General features: G+C 44.6%; 1 protein-coding gene across 1 annotated transcript in view; it reads right to left on the bottom strand.

Annotated features, from left to right (window-relative positions):
* Positions 1–9,172, bottom strand: part of LOC144260484 (enoyl-CoA hydratase EchA19-like) — a 32,994-nt gene extending 23,822 nt beyond the window's left edge. Inside the window, exons 1-2 of the mRNA XM_077809126.1 lie at positions 9,052–9,172; positions 5,279–5,446 (exon numbers count right to left, since the gene is read on the bottom strand). Coding sequence (XP_077665252.1) covers positions 5,279–5,408 — 130 coding nt within the window. The 5' untranslated portion in view covers positions 5,409–5,446; positions 9,052–9,172. The remainder of the gene's footprint in view (positions 1–5,278; positions 5,447–9,051) is intronic.
* Between the last annotated feature and the right edge of the window lie 8,316 nt (positions 9,173–17,488).

A 17,488-nucleotide genomic window follows, 5' to 3' on the forward strand; every position in this document is an offset into this window, starting at 1 on the left:
AAAAACCTATTCGCCCTTCCACCCCCTCCACTTCCTTATCACTGAAAGTATGCCTCCTCCACACAGCTACTCGCAGTAGAAAGAGTGAATTCAGACCATTTCTTGCATGACTGAGGTATCGTTTCTTCAGAGTTCTGGAAGTAGTAGAAAGCACTGCTGCTCACTGCTCCACCACAATGAAAATCAAAACATTGAAACCCACCACATTTACTTTAATATTCAACTGTACGACGTACAGAAATCCCTTGCTGTCTCTAAAACATAAAAGGCCACAGAGCAAAAACCTCCCTGATACAGTTTAACAGATGGAACCACTGTACTAGGCTGCAAAATTCAGTGTTCTAATTCTCTCTGTTAAGTCAGTTAGGGTGGCATAAATAACCCATGCATATGTCCTGGGGATGTAAAGCTTTAAAATATACACACAACTTTCCTTTTTTAGTCGACAACAATTTCTGTAATTTTCCCAGGACTTCAGTAGTACCACTGACTCCAGCCTAGCACCTCTTTTCTATTTGAATAAGAATGGTCATGTATTAATATTAAGAATGTATTAGTTTTGTTAGCATGTATTCAGCTTCATAATACTTAATACATACAGAATGATCATCAGTCTGGAGACAGGGGACAGAAAAAAATCCCCCAAACACTCCTAGGCTGAAGTTTTCAAAAGTGACTTGTGATTCTGGGTGCCCAAACTGCAATACTTTAAAGGGGCCTGATTTTCAGAAAGCAGGCTCAGCACTTTCTGAACGCTAAGTCCCTTTATGGTATCTCAATTTTGGGCACACAAAGTTTGAAGCACCAATAATAATAATAATAATCACAAGTCGCTTTTGAAAATCTTGTTTTTTCAGAAAACACAAGAAAGACAAGGAATATAAGTGTTTGCCAGTAATACATGGTAGCGCCCAGAGATCGGACAGTCATTGCTTTTGTGCTGATACTTGGTTTGGGAGTTAGGATGCTGAGTGAGAGGAATCATATAAAGGCAAACTGAGAAGTCAGAAGAGTGAGGCTAGAGAAACTATGAGATGTATGAACAGAGCCAATAATCCAAAGTCATACCCACTGTAACTCTACTGAAATCAGTGAAGTTACACCAGGGGTAGATTTGGCCCAGTGAGTTTTTCTTGTAGTGAACAACAGAGACTGTTCTTGTAAAATGGGTAGGTGAGTCTGTTCTTGCTGAACCTTACACACCTAAGAGGTCAATCGTTATATATACTGGCATAAATTAAATAAATACCACAGAGAAATCCACAAGCCCAGTTGCCTTTGATAACTCATTCCCAGCGGAAGACTGAGGCCTGGTATACACTGCGGGGGGAAATCGATCTAAGTTACGCAACTTCAGCTACATGAATAACGTAGCTGAAGTCGATGTACTTAGATCGACTTACCGCGGTGTCTTCACCACGGTGAGTCGACTCCTGCCACTCCCCCATTGACTCCGCCTGCGCCGCTCGCGGCGGTGGAGTACAGCAATCGACGGGAGAGCGCTCGGGGGGGGGGGGGGGAGTCGAGTTATCGTGTCTAGACTAGATGCGATAAATCAACCCCCGCTGGATCAATTGCTGCCTGCCGATCCAGCTGGTAGCGTAGACATATCCTGAGCGTCATTGATTAAAACTTAGTGAATCTGGGCCAGAGATGATAGATTAAATTAAAGAAAATACAAACGAATGAACTCAGCCACTAACTCCTATTATAGGCCCATGTCAAAGTGAAGGCTGATCTAATTTTACAAGAGGAATTCTGCTCTAGGAAACTACCTGCATGGTTTGGAAAAGTGTGGGAATCTCCAAATACAAAACTCTAATGGCAGATTGGGTATTTGACTTGTTCCTCCCCTGAGAAAAATAAATGTCTTCTCTCAAAAACTAGACACTGTTTTTATTTGGCCTTTTTTCCAGTTTAAAAAAAATAGGCCTTACTTGTTGGGCCTGTATTTTAAAGTGTTTTGCATTTTGTTTGTTTGTTTTTTTAAGGAACACGACCTAGAAATGAATTAATTTGCATCAATGACATCTAAAATCTCACCATTTAAATGGTTACAACTTTAGAGTCTTGGGTGCTGAGCTATTTATATAATAAAATACACATGCATGTGTGCATTTTAACTAAAATAGTTAAATAGAGCAAAATAGGGTAGATTTGATTTAATCAAATTGATGTTACGTCTGGAGACACAAATCCACAGTTTGAGAAATGCAAAACAAACTAAGCATCTCTGATGGTATCTTCTAGACTGAACACTGAGTCCCATTGGGTAGATAGAAAGATTAACCTAAATAATTTATACAGAAGACTATGGAACCCCGTAAGATTGGGTCCCCAATCCATGAACTATTAGAACTCATTTACAAAACTTTTCTTAAGCATTACATGAATATATTGTCTCACACTATAGAATTTGAATTTATAATCCCTATTCCATGATGAGATATCCTTGAGCTATAATGACACACAGTATCTTAATTAAAACTATCTTTACATAAGTTTTTTCCTCAAAAAGCATTTTTTCCAAAAAAAAAAAAAAAAAAATCATTGATTTTTATCCTACCTGAAAACAGATCTCCATACGTAGTGGTGATAAAAGCATCTCTGACTACTGAGAGCTATCAAGGCAGGCCAGATAATAGGAAATAATAGAGGAACGCACAAAAAGTTATTAAAATAATAGGAGCAATAAGTTATAAATACTGATCCTGTAGAAGTAAATGGGAGGTGACTTGGCCAGGATTTGACCCTGCAAATGTAAAGTGTCTTTAAACTGGTGTGGCAGTCACTGCTAGGAACTGCTGGAATTGCTACTAAATGTTCTGACTGTAAAAAACTAACATGATATTTCCACCATGAATGTGAATGTTTTCCTCCTCTCTGGATAATGACAAGACAGCTACTTCTAATTAAAGTTTAGCAATGTGTCTCTTCTTATTTTGCTACCTCCATCTGACAATTCACACAAGTACTTTCATATACTCTTTGAAGTTTAGGGGGAGGTTGTTTTTTCCAAGTGCTGGGTTTTATGTCTCAATCATCCTAAATTCAACTGCAGCGCTTCTAAGATAAATGAATAAAGCAAGAAAAAACTGCACATGCATCTTAAATAATATGCATGTTCTCATTTCCTGTTTTGATTTTCAGATACATGTGCCTTGTCTTACCCTAGTCCGTGGGCACAATAAGTCATTTGTATTGGACAAAATAAGTCATTGGGAGGTTTTCCCGTCACCTAGAGTAGAATAAATTCAAAATATAAAGGATTTCTCAAAAGTCACACAGCACCTGAGCAGTATAATTACAATAAAAACCCTCCAACAGTCAGATTCTCAGTTAATGAAAATCAATGGAGCTATGTTGATTTATACCAGCTGGGTATCTGACCCTCAATCATAATTATCATGATATTATACCTATTTCAAAGAACAAAAACAGGAATTTGTCTCAGAGTTTCTTATTAGCTTATAAACAACTATTACTCAAGGGCACATTTTACAACAAGCATCAAATGAATTCATTTAGTTGTATCTAAAATATTTTACCTCTTCCTAACTTTATGTACATTGACACAGTCAAGAAAGCATGAGTTATAAAGCTTAGCAGCATCTGGGAACAGCTGCTATTTTGCTGAAAAGACAGCAATATAAACAGTGATGTTTATTAGAAAAAAGAGACCCTGACCAAAATCAGGTTATAATTAACCAATTCACTGCTTGTGAAGGTATATCATTGCCAAAATGTTCAACAGTTCAATGGTCATGTATTTTGGGTTCCTCCATTTTTGAATGCCAAACCTAAGACAACTTCGAACTGATTTTCCAAAGCGTTGAGTATTCACATCTCCTCTGGAAGTCAGCATGAGCATCAGAAGTGTGAGTAGCACCTGTGAAGTTCATGACCAACATGTCTCAAGCTGAGCACACAAAATATGAGGCATCCAAAAATCAGTGTCCACTTTACTGCCTGTGAAACTATAGTATGAGTCCAAAAAAAAAAAAAAAATTTTCATAATTAGGGTCCGGCTCCTACAGACTCACAAGTAACTTTGATCCTGCAAACATTTTACATACAAGTTATTCATGGGCATAAAGTTACTCACGTGTGCAAGTGTTTGCAGAATCATGCTTTTGGATGTAAATCATACTTCACTATTCATTTATTCAGTTGTGTGTTTAGACTGATAAGGAGACATGGCATGGGTTAAATAAACTCAAGAAGGCTTTTTCGTCACCTACTGTTCAAACAAGGTAGAGCCGTCTACCAGACCTCTCTGTAGAAATTAATACATTCAATTTTTTTCAAAATTGCAGAAGATTAATCTCAGGAGGAAGAGAATAGCCTTGTGACAGTTTGGGGAATATGTTTGTGTCAACATATAAATCCCTAATATCATTTATGGTTGTAACAGCCATTATGAATTAGATCATCCATTTGGTGGCAGGGACCTGGCATGTAGTGAACAAACTATGTCTGGAGAAATTAAACAGGGCCATCAACAACTGAATAGCTTTGCCCTGAAAGGCCAATGGAGGTTGCTACCAGCAGAACCACTGAGTTTTAGAAACTCTTTGTGTAGCAAGCCTTGGGAATTGGGGGACAGAAAATCCCCGGCACAAGGACAGAAAAAGAAAAGATGTTACAGATTGCTTTTTAAAAAGAGATGAGCACTTTGGGCAAGATAGTCAGCCCGTCACAAGAAATAGAGGACACAGCTGGAGAAGTGGGCACAGAACAGGCTTTCCCTTTCCAAGGAAACTGACCAAAACCCTAAGAACTCTCAGAAGCGGTGAGGACTCTGGCCTCTCGGGGGCAGGAGAGGAATTGCATTCATGTGTTTATTGTTTTGCCTACATCTGTAATTCTGCTGTGCTGTCTATGAGTAAAGTATGTGTGTTTAAGAAGTTCCTTTATAAAGTCTGTGTTCCCTACTTTAACTGCCACGTTTCCCCAAAGAGTTAAACTATAAACTAAAGTGCCCCTGGGGATGGAGCTATGGGGAAACCATGCACAGACAGCAGGGGAGCTTCAGCACTGGTCTCTAGGCTGAAGGCAACTACACTGAGGAGTCCCACATCCCAAAGAAGAGGGCCAGACAGGAAGTCTGCATGCCAGGAGCATGCCCTACAGGCTCAGACAGACAGTGACTGGACTCTGCCCTGACCCAGATGGCTGGAAAGCAGGTTGGATTCAAATGTTGGGTCTGATTATAACAACCTGGTGACCACCCACTGTGGGGGAGGGGGAAATAAGGCAGGGCTATAACAAATCTCACCTATTCCATGAAGTACAGCAACAGTTAGTGAGGTATCATCTTCAAATGAGGTGAATGCCTGCAGAAGATTTGCTGCAGTCTCCTGATTCACAGCATTCCTAGCTTCCGGCCTGTTGATCCCAATTGTCATGATGGTTCCATGTCTTTCAGTGACTACATTCTTCTTCCCTGTGTGGGGGGGAAAGAAAAACAATCAGCGTAAAAGTATATTTACATTCCTTTTAGTAAGTCATTAATACATTAAAAAAGGGGTCTGAAAGGCTTAAAATGTTTTACTATTTGACAACAGAGACATTTAAAATAAACAGACAGAGGTAAATCCAACATATTACTTTTACCACTTATCATTCCTTCATGAACATTTTTAAACATTTTAATATATAGTATCTTTGCCAGGCTTGTATTTAAGCAACAGTAAATAAGGACAGAAGGTATTTCCTGAGAATTTATACAATGACCAGCTGTGACGAGTGGACTGTCTCAAGCACAGCTGGGGATCACTCTTCTGGGTGAAATGTGCTGTGGTGTCATTGTTATTGCTAAAAAATGAAGGGAAAAAGTTATTTTTAAATGCAAGAGGTAGTTTCAACTAGTATTGGAGGTAAAGGAATTTCTACAGAATTAATGTTAAGCAAAGCAGGCAATCAGGTTGCTTAAAACAGCCCTCAATAACCCATTTTACAATAAACATTAGCTTTTAATTAGATAACTACCAAGAATGTTTAATGTAGTAAATAATCATATTTACCTCAAGATACAGTAACTCTCTCTTTCTACCAAAATAGGAAACCAAGGGTACAATTCTGCTCTCAGTGTAAGTAGTTGGATTATTTACTCTCTGCAGTTTCTTACTAAGTGTGCGTACTGTACCCAGCACAATGGGGTCTCGGTCTTAGCTGGGGATTCTAGGCACTGCATGAATTTACAAGGAGCTATTCCAGAACACAGCAATGAAACTAGGAGCAGAATTTGGCTTAGTACCTGTAATTTTACATATATTCTAAATGTTTTCTTTGTACATAATTGAAAATCTAAGTTTTTCCTTTAAAGCAGTAGTCTACAGGGACCTGAAATCTGAAGTCCAGAAAAAAAAGTAACAGATTCTCATTGGATTTGGATCTTTTGTTGCTTGCGTGTCACAGCACTTTTCAAGTTACCACTGGTGTATGAATCAGTAGAATAAATATCCTAGATTAACTGCTGGGGGATGGGAAAAATCTTGGTTAATGATCTGCTATTTCTACAGTATTGTTTTTATAGTTATGTTTTAGTTCTGCCATAGCTGTGCATGGTGCTTTACAGTTAAATGGCATAAATTGGCCTCATTTCCCTGCTCTCGATAGAACAAATCCAATTTACAAAAGCTGAAGTTCTGGCCCAGTTATTCACTTCTGATGGGACAGTCAGGAAGACCTTTATACCTGAGAGATCGTATTTTTCCATGTTCCACACTATCACAGCTGTAATTGGCAGAGGTTCTTCCATATAAAGGAGAGAGGGGAGTCTCCCAGCAGGATATTTGCTGTGAGGAGCCCTCAGCTTTGGAACCCAATTCCCCCATTAGTGTAAAACCAGCTGAGTCTGTGGACAGTCAGGGAATACTGCATAGCTATCTATTTACACAAGTTTGGGGGGATATAAGGGATAGTGTTTGTGCAGAAAGGGGCACTTGGGGAGCTTTATTTTATTACTATTTTGGGTGGAGGAGAAGCTGTTGGCTATGCTTCTAAAGTTATTGGCATAGGCTCCTAGAGTCCAGGATAGGTGGTATACATTTTCCATTGAAAGAAATAAGAACTGCTGTCGGATTGGCTAGAGTCAGATAGTTTTTACTAACCTCAGATGCATCCACTCAGGATGCATTTATTTGTTTGACATATGTGATCTGATTGATTAATATTACTCTAGATCTTAATATTGCTCACCGCTAAGGAGCCTAGGCAGCAGAAGTCTACTAACTCATCACATCATTGTTTTAGCCAATTATGAGCCAGGATTTTTCCCTTCGGATGTAACAGCAGCAATAAGACACTCCACTTCCCAGGGACTGATACATTCCTAGGGTGATTACAATAAAATCAGTCTTTATTCTCACGTTTTATTAAACATATTTACGGCAGTCTACAACCACCCCAAATTGCACAGATAGCATTTCATTTTAAATGCATGGTCATCCATGTATACTTCTAAAGCTTGACTCTTTCTGCGTGAAATTCATCTGTGTGATGGGTCAGCACAAATCCTCTGACCCATACAAATCCCCTGACCCATACAAATCCCACTTAAGGTCTCAGAACAGGACTTCACCCTTCATGAAGCATAGGGATTAGAGAAGAGAGCAGAATGGGGCTTTAGAATCAAGAAATTCATTAAAAGCAGCAAAGAATCCTGTGGCACCTTATAGACTAACTGACGTATTGGAGCATAAGCTTGTGGCTTTTACAGATCTAGACTAACACGGCTACCCTTCTGATACTTGACACCATGCAAGAAATTCATTGCTATTCAAAAATGAAACACCAAGCTAGTGTTGGGGCTCAGTCAGTAGAGCATTGTATCCAACAGCAATTCTTTAAGAGTGCAGCACCCTAACTTAAAAAATAAATAAAAAGTTTAAAAAAAATTGAGTCACCTCCTGTATAGTTTACCATTTATTCATCAGTTTCATTTTGTCCAGTGCAAGGTGAAGACCACTCTCTAGGCAAAGCATCTATCTCATGAAGGAAACATAAACAGAGGTCCTGCAACCATCACTTCTCCAACTGGGATGATAACAGTCCTTGTCTAAAGAAAAGGAGGACTTGTGGCATCTTACAGACTAACAAATTTATTTGAGCATAAGCTTTCATGACAAAAGCTAATGCTCAAATAAATTTGTTAGTCTCTACGGTGCCACAAGTCCTCCTTTTCTTTTTGTGGATACAGACTAACACAGCTGCTACTCTGAAATAATTTGTCTACTATCCTTTAGTCTCCATTCTGTTGTATGCCTCATCGGGGCAGATTCACTGGTACACTCACCAGCTCTGTGCCACTCTGATGACACAAGGGGGCCATAAACCTGGCTGAAGTGGGTTATCAGCTGCTCTGTAAGGGGGTAAAGCAGGCAGAGGGTAACACTGAATCTGGACCATTGTCTTCAGGATAGGGTACAGTGCTGTTTTTCATGCTGAGGTCAAATTTCCAACAAAAGAAATGGAATGTCATCAAGACACATGAAAACGTGTGGTCCCCAAATAATCAAGAATTTCTGTTTTGGTTTTCAAGTCTAATAAATCAACTGCTCAGAGCCCCCTATAAATCTGCTTAGAATCTGCAGCTCACACCAGACGCCCCACCTTGGGATACATTACTCAGAATTCAATGCTGATCCTTCCCTAAAGAACAATTCGTCCTAGAAACGGACATTTGATATGACCCGAAAGCCTCTCGAAGCGAAGGGAGCTATTACTGCTCAGCGCGTAAACCGTGACATTTACTAAGGCCCATGGGGTGAGCGGGGCCTCCTAAAAACCACGCAGGCTCCGAGACGCCTGGCAGCGCTTGTAATCTAGCAGCGTGGGCGCGACTGCAGGCGCGAAGCAGCGGTGAGGGACTCCTGTACTCTAGCGGCGAAGGGCACGGGGTGGCTTTGCCGCTCCCTGGGGAGTTCGCCTCCACATCGCACGCTCCGGCAGCGGCAGCCGGGGCGGCGCTGCTCCTCCCTCCCTTCCCCGTTAAGTGTTGTCCCGTCAGCAACCCAGTGAGCACTGCCCTCTGCCGGGGACACAAACCTTCGCCTCCCGGTGTCCCCGCTCCTGCTGCAGCCGAGGAGGAGGAGGAGGCGGCGGCGGGGGTCTCCGTAGCAGGGGCACCTGCTGCTGTTGCCGCCCGGCGGCTGCCCAGGGCCCCCCTGAAGAGCTGCCCGGACATCCCTTTTCAGCGACCCCGAAGCCGCGCCCCGCTGCCCCCCGGGCACGCGGATGGTACCAGCGCGCAAGGCGCAGCCCGACCCAGCTGTGGCCCGCACGCACGGACCAGCCTCCCACGTGGCCTGAGCGGCTCCGGATCTCTACCCTCTTTCAAAATGGCCCCGGTCCCGTTGTTCCCGCCCCCCTCCCGTTGGTCTCGCCACCACTGAAGCCGCAGGCTGCCCCCAGGGAAGGTAGCCGCCTCTTCAGCTGTCAGCAGGCGGGGAGGGTCACTGGGGAGGCAGCTGCAATTGGAGCCAGTGGGTGCTGATCTCTGGCATGTAACAGGAGTATCGACCATTGTTAGCCCCTGGACCCAGATCATGCGACCGTCCTTGGGCCGGGAAGTACAGGGTCCAGTCTTCTGCTGGGTGTGCCAGACCCTTGTTCCAGCCCGGCTCTGTGAGAGAGCAGGGGAATGTGCTCCCTGTCCTTATCCCCGGCAGAACTGCCCCCTGTTGCTGCTTTAGGTGCCCTCTTTGTACTAGGCACCATCACAACTGCATGCCACCACATTGGTGGCAATGAGTCTTCATGAATTCTAGGAAAAGTGACCAGGATTAAATATTCATTTTTGCAAATCAGACAGACATTACTGGCTTCTAATCTCTGTTTGTATTGCCCTCTGAACCTTTACTCGATGAAGGGGTTATGCCACCGTAATTATACTAGGAAAGTTAACGCAGTGTAAGGCCACCCTCTATTGTAGACACAATTATTCCAGTATACAATTTCCTCTAATAGAAGAGAAATAAGACATAGCAGTAAAACAGCACCTTTGCACCGCTATAACTACATAACACCAGAAGTTGCATTAGTATCACTATTCCAGCGGGGCGCTGGAACAATTTTATAGTATGGGTGCTGAGAGCCATTGAACTAAACTGTAAATCCTGTACATGATGGAAACCACTTCAAGACAGGGGGTGTGGCAGCACCCCTAGTTCCAGCACCTATGTTAATTCCAGGAAAAATCACACTCCTAACACATGTAAAAAGAAAGGGAGGACTTGTGGCACCGTAGAGACTAACAAATTTATATGAGCATAAGCTTTTGTGGGCTACAGCCTACTTCATCAGATGTATAGAATGGAACATATAGTAAGAAGATATATATACATACAGAGAACATGAAAAGGTGGAAGTTGCCATACCGACTCTAAGAGGCTAATTAATTAAGATGAGCTATTGTCAGCAGGAGGGGAAAAAAAACTTTTGTAGTGATTATCAAGATGGCCCATTTCAGACAGTTGACAAGAAGGTGTGAGGATACTTAACATGGGGAAATAGATTCAATTTGTGTAATGACCCAGCCACTCCCAGTCTCTATTCAAGCCCAAGTTAATGGTATCTAGTTTGCAAATTAATTCTAGTTCGGCAGTTTCTCATTGGAGTCTGTTTCTGAAGCTTTTCTGTTGCAAAATTGCCACCTTTAAGTCTTTTACTGAGTGACCAGAGAGGTTGAAGTATTCTCCTACTGGTTTTTGAATGTTATGATTCCTGATGTCAGATTTGTGTCCATTTATTATTTTGCGTAGAGACTGTCCGGTTTGGCCAATGTACATGGCAGAGGGGCATTGCTAGCACATGATGGCATATTTCACATTGGTAGATAACACATGTAGTTATCCTGATTCAAAATCTGTGCATAGACCAGACCAAAATTGTGTTTTGTCAAGTGCCAGGCATAGGAGAAGATTTAATCAGGTATCTAGCTGACTTCAGCTGGGCCAATATACCCTGTAAGTTACCTATGAATTTTGGTTTGTTCAAATAATTACATGCAACAGTTAGGAATGAGGGGTTTTGATGTGTATCTGTCCGTAATCACTAAGATCATTCAAAGTGACATACTTTTTCAAGAGCGTGCTGAACATACACTCATTACAGTGTTACAGGTCAAAACCAGGAAAGTGGTAATATTTAAAAAACTTTGTAACTCTTGCCAGTCAAAAATTGTATGCTATCTTCATGTCTTCTCTAAGATCAGCAACATAGTCCTCAAACACTAAATTTGAAGCTTTGTGCCAGTGTTCTTGCACACTGGATGTTAATCGCATATCTCTATTTTCTGTTTAACTCCGAGTTTTGAAATGGCATTAACCCTGAGCACTCATACCTATTGTGATCATTCCCCACACTTTCCATTTCTGATCATCTGTTAGACTGATCAAGTCATCCTTTCCATACTGCTCATGTCTGCATCAGTCATTCAACTACTAGCTCCATTACAGTCTATAAGTAAAAAGAACAGGTGTACTTGTGGCACCTTAGAGACTAACAAATTTATTTGAGCATAAGCTTTCATGAACTCCAGCCCACTTCAATGGATGCATAGAATGGATGTTCTATTCTATATATGTTCCATTCTATGCATCCGATGAAGTGGGCTGGAGCCCACGAAAGCTTGTTCTTTTTGCAGACACAGACTAACATAGCTGCTACTCTGAAACCAGTATTTCCTGCTCCCCATCTCCTTTATCTTACTTTTATTTCCCTAATGTGCTATTAGAGCTTTGCTAAGTCCTTGGTTTCACCTGTATTAGCCACTGTGAATCGCCACAGATCCAGTTCCACAAGCTTTATTCTTGTGTAGTCATTGAAACAGTTACAGAAAGGACTACAGGAAAGTCCAGCTTTTCTTTCCTTTGTTTTTCTCCCATTTTTGCCATAAAACAGTGCTTCTGTAGTCAGAGATAGCCAGCTGGAAGCTATCTCTGAAATTTTTAACAAGTTTAGTGTTACCCTGGTTACCCTGCTGAGCTTTGCCACACTCATCAGGTGATTGTATCAATCGAGCAGGTGACCCACATCTACCATTTAACTGGCAGGCAGCTGTTCAGTAATGTATTAATTACATACAGAACATTTTAATAACATGTAGGTACATTGCAGCCTGGTTCAATGGTACTTGTTTATTAATTGAAAAAAATTCATTACTTATGCAGGGGTGGGCAAACTTTTTGGCCCTAGGGCCACATCAGGTACAGAAATTGTATGGAAGACTGGTTAGGGAAGGCTGGGGGAGGCTATGCCTCCCAAAACAGCAAAGCATGGCATGGCCCCCGCCTCCATTCCAGCCCCCAGGAACTCCCACCCCCATCCAACCCCCTCTGCTCCCCACTCCGACTACCCCTTGGGACTCCTGCATCCTATCCAAACACCCCTGCTCCCCACCCCCTGACCACCTCCCTGGAGCCCCCTATCCAACCCTCCCTGGTCTCCCCACCCCACGTTACCTAAGGGGAGGGGGAAAGGGGGCTCAGTCCTTTCCCTGTGCATTTCCCCTGCTGGTTTGGCTGCTCTCCCTGGCAGTCAGACAGGGCTCGCTCCCTGTCTGGGCTTGGCTGCTGGGGACAGGGGCCAAGCATGCTGGAGGTGGAGGGGGGCTCTGGCTTGCTCTGCCCCTGTCCCCGGCAGCAAGGCCCAGGCCTCTTGACAGCCGCCCTGCAACCCTCCCTGCTCCTCACTTGCCCCCGAACTCCCTCTGACCACGCCGCCCTGGAGCACCAGGTCTGGCGGCGCAATAGCCATGCCGCCCAGCCAGAGCTGTAGCCACGCTGGCCAGAGCTGGGGGAACTGTGACTGCGAGGGAGGGGAGCAGAAGGGGAGGGGCCAGGGGCTAGCCTCTGCCCCGCTCACCACGCTGCTGGGGAGTTGGGCTGGCTCCTCTGCAAGCCTATCCTGACCCCGCTCCCTGGCAGGAGCTCGGGAGCCAGAGGGAAGGGTCCTGCAGGCTGGATGTGGCCCGCAGGCCGTAGTTTGCCCTCCTCTGGGTAGATATAGATGACCAGGTAATGCTGTTTTCCTAGGAGCCAAACTGGCTGTTTTAAAGTGTTACTAGTCTTTTTTTTTAAATGATTACCAAATAGCAATTTTGTATATTCTTTAACTACGGGCAAATATTGGTTGAAATGGCTATGCCTTTTAATTATATGCCCGTGTTTTTTCTTAATGGAGAGTGAAAAGGATGGCAGGTGGTCACACAGAAGGTCTATCATACTTGAGTGCATACCCTGCACGACAGTTGTAGATGAGCTAGCTGTAACCTCACACTGGGTTTACACTAGTGTCACTGCCTTGACGACTATGGAATCACTACAGATTTCTGCCAAATAAGTGAAATAAGCACCAAGCACAGAGGGTGCAGCATTTCTGGGGGATAGACCTGAGTGACCTGCTAAATGGAGTCTTTGGGCTCTTTACAAGGCATAGAGAAATTATTACCATGTTTACAAAAGAATCTGTCAACCCTGTCTGTAATGGAAAAATGAGTGGCTAGGGATATACTGTAATTAATGCATTATGTCCTAGTCCTCTCTGTGCCGCCATCTGCATGATTTCCAAAAGCTATGCAGAAACATCTTGAGTATTTTTTCCTCTTTGCCAAAACACAAGCAATAAAAAGAGGGTTTTTTTTTTTAATGACATAGGAGGATTTCTTAATATGCTTGGTGTTACTGATTGCCCACAAGTGGTGATACAGACCCCACTCCTGAGATGGGAGGAAACACAGAGAAACAGAAAGCAGTGCTTTGGTATAAATATACATCTGGACAGTGATGATATGCATTTGAATGCAAACCCGAGAGCAGGTTCTTCATACAACCTTTTCATATTCAACGCATTGGCTTAAAAGGCAACTCTCACAGACTGGCCAGTAATAGATGGTTCTAATTATGTTTCCAGTAAGGATGACAAGCTTTACGATGCCTGTGAAATCCAAGCAGCTTTGTGTATTGTAGATTGTTGTTTGACAACTGTGCCCATATTATGACACTTGGCAATAAGTTTCTTCTAACAGATGTGTACATTTAGGTTAGTGTACCTAGTTATGGTAATTTTTTATTTCATCTTGGGAAAAGTTTGTGAGGTAGCTAGTGTCATGGTTACAGGGCTAGCTGTACCTCTGTCATCTTTCTGGGTGTACTGCCTAAGGCATCATCTTTTTACCTAGTTTGAGGTGGAATTCTGCAGTTCTGCCACATGTAAACCAGGCCTTTGGCCACAAGTGTCCGTGTCAACTACGGTCAGGTCAAACTGAGTTCAGGCACCTGTGGTTCTTCTACCTAGAGATCTGTGACCAGTGGTGTGCAGAGACAAAACAACTTTCTTCAAACCAAAGTATTATTTACTGTAACAGGAGGAAGAAAGCATTTAGAGAAAGAGGATTTTAAAATAAACAGTCTACATGCATACTACCGTGGGGCATATTCTCCTCTCTATGAATATAACTCCCTACAGGGAAGCCCCAGGAAGTTGTATATTTTATAACTGCAGTGGGCCGCAATCTTTGGGGCCTCATAAGTTAAAGTGAGGTGTAGTTTTCATGATCTAAGGGTCCCTGTCTTGGTGCTGCCAAAGTCTCTCTCTAGCCGTGAGTCAATCCTGAATCACTAGAGATCAGCATGCACCCCTGCTTGCTGATCATAATAGAAAAACAGAATGCTTTCATCAAATAAATAACCATTCAGCTGGTCCTTATAAAGGACATTAAGTTTAGCTAGCACTTCAAAAATGTAAAGCTATTTTCAATATCTTCCTGTAAATGTTCTTTACAAAATATGTACTCTACCATGGGGACAAGTCTGGAATTTTTAAAATCACTGAATATCTTCAGGTACCTCTACAATACTTTTGTAAAGCACATTGTAAGTGGGGAACTCCCCACTAGAGCATTCCTTCATGCCAGGGCACAGCATTACAGAAGTTCTTCTATTCTAGCACCTCCTATTGGCTGTTATTCCAATCCTGTAGCAGCCTGCATGGCCCATACCTCCAGCTAGCAAACCTTTCAAGTTCAGTTCCCTTCCAGGGCAACAAAAGACCAAACAAACCAAAGGGAAATATATGGATGCATGTATACAATACATGGAGATACAATAGATGGAGCTACTCTAAGGTGGGTGCATAACTGGTTGGAAAACTGTTTCCAGAGAGTAGTTATCAGTGGTCCACAGTCAAACTGAAAGAGCATATCAAGTGGAAGCCCACAGGGATCAGTTCTGGGTCCAGTTCTGTTCAATATCTTAATCAATAATTTAGATAATGGCATAGAGAGTACACTTATAAAGTTTGTGGATGATACCAAGCTAGGAGGGGTTGCAAGTGCTTTGGAGGACAAAGTAAATTCAAAATGATCTGGACAAATTGGAGAAATGGTCTGAAGTAAGTAGGATGAAATTCAGTAAGAACAAAGCCCAAGTACTCCTCTTAGAAAGGAAGATCAGTTGCACAGATACATAATGGGGAAATGACTGCCTAGGAAAAAGTACTACACAAAGAGGTCTGGGGGTCATGGATCACAAGCTAAAGATGAGTCAACAGTGTAACACTGTTGCAGAAAAAGCGAATATCATTCTGGAATGTATTAGAAGGAGTGTTGTAAACAAGACACGAGAAGTAATTCTTCTGCTCTACTCTGCGCTGATTAGGCCTCAGCTGGAATACTGTGTACAGTTCTGGGCACTACATTTCAGGAAAGATATGAACAAATTGAAGAAAGTCCAGAGAAGAGCAACAAAAATGATGTGTAAAGGTCTAGAAAACATGACCTATGAGGGAAAATTGAAAATATTGGGTTAGTCTGGAGAAGAGAAGACTGAGAGGGGACATAACAGTTTTCAAGTACTTAAAAGGATGTTACAAGGAGGAGGGAGAAAAATTGCTCTCATTGACCTCGGAGGCTCTGGGGTGGGGTTGGGGGTGAGGGGTTTGGGATGCAGGAGGGAGCTCCAGGCTGGGACCGAGGGGTACGGAGGGCGGGAGAGGAATCAGGGCTGGGGCAGGGGTTTGGGGTACAGGGGAGGGGTGTGAGGGCTCCGGCTGGGGGTTTGAGCTCTGGGGTGGGGCCAGGGGTGAGAGTTTGGGGTGAAGGAGGGGGCTCCAGGCTTGGACCAATGGGTTTCAGAGGGCAGGAGGGGGATCAGGGATGGGGCAGACTGTTGGGGCACCAGGGGTGCGAGCTCTGGGGTGAGGCTTGGGGTTTGGAGGGCAGGAGGGGGTATAAGAGGGGGCTCAGCTGGGATCGAGGGGTTCGGAGGGTGGGAGGGGGATCAGGGCTGTGGCAGGAGATTGGGGCATGGGGTGGTCTCAAGGGTTCAGGCTCTGGGCGGCGCTTACAACAATCAGCTCCCGGAAGCATGTCCTCCCTTCAACTCCGAGGCGTGGCCATGCGGCTCAGTGCGCTGCCCCATCCGCAGGCGCCACCCCTGCAGCTCCCATTGGCTGGGAACCATGGCCAATGGGAGCTGCAGGGGCAGTGCTTGCATACAAGGTAGCGTGCAGAGCCGCCTGGCCACGCCTCTGCATACTATGTAGGAGCCAAAGGGGGTCATGCTGGCTGCATCCTGGGAGCTGCGCGGAGCGGGGCAAGCCCCCGACCTCCAGAGGCAGATTTAGAGTTAGTGGGGCCCTGTGCCCTGCTTCATTGTTGGGCCCCCCCAGCAGGGGGAGTATTCTCTCTTATCTCCTCCTTCCCCCCCACCACCACCATTTTTCTTTTTTTTTTCCTCTGCATTCTCCCCCTGGGGCTCAGGGATAGGGATGGAGGGTCTGGGAGGGAGTTAGGGTGCAGGAACAGGATGGGGATGAGGAGTCTGGCCAGGAGTTAGGGCAGAGGTGGGCAAAGTACGGCCCACGGGACCGTCCTGCCCGGCCCCTGAGCTCCTGGCCCGGAGGCTGTCCCTCCTCCCCTGCAGCCATGCCGCCGTGCGGCACAATGCTCTGGGTGGCGGAGCTGCAGAGCCAGGCCTGACCTGGTGCTCTGTGCTGCGCAGCACAGCAGAGCTGCCTGTCCTGGTGCAGCTGCGCTGCCAGCCACCGGTGCTCCAGGCAGCGCGGTAAGGGGGCGGTTGGATAGAGGGCAGGGGAGTTTGGGGGGTGGGCAGGGGAGTGGATAGGGGTCGGGGAGGTCAGAGGGGGGGAACGGGGGTTGAATGGGGGCAAGGGTCCCGATGGGACAGTCAGGAAGGAAAGGAGTGGTTGGATGGGGTGGCAGAGGGGGGACAGGGAGCAGGGGGGTGGATGGGGTAGGGGTTCGGGGGGGGGCAGTCAGGAAGGAGGAGTTGAATAGGGTGGTGGGGGGCAGTTGGGGCAAGGGGTCGGGAGCGGTCAGGGAGAAGGGTTGGTTGGATGGGGCACGGGTCCCGGGGGGGGAGGAGTCAGGAAGAAGGGGGGGTTAGATGGGGCAGTGCAGGGCAGTTAGGGACAGGAGGTCTGGGGGCGGTCAGGGGACCAAGAGCAGGGAGAGAGGGGGGAT

Source organism: Eretmochelys imbricata, chromosome 2 (genome assembly GCF_965152235.1).
Source record: "Eretmochelys imbricata isolate rEreImb1 chromosome 2, rEreImb1.hap1, whole genome shotgun sequence".
In the NCBI taxonomy this organism is placed as follows: domain Eukaryota; kingdom Metazoa; phylum Chordata; order Testudines; family Cheloniidae; genus Eretmochelys; species Eretmochelys imbricata.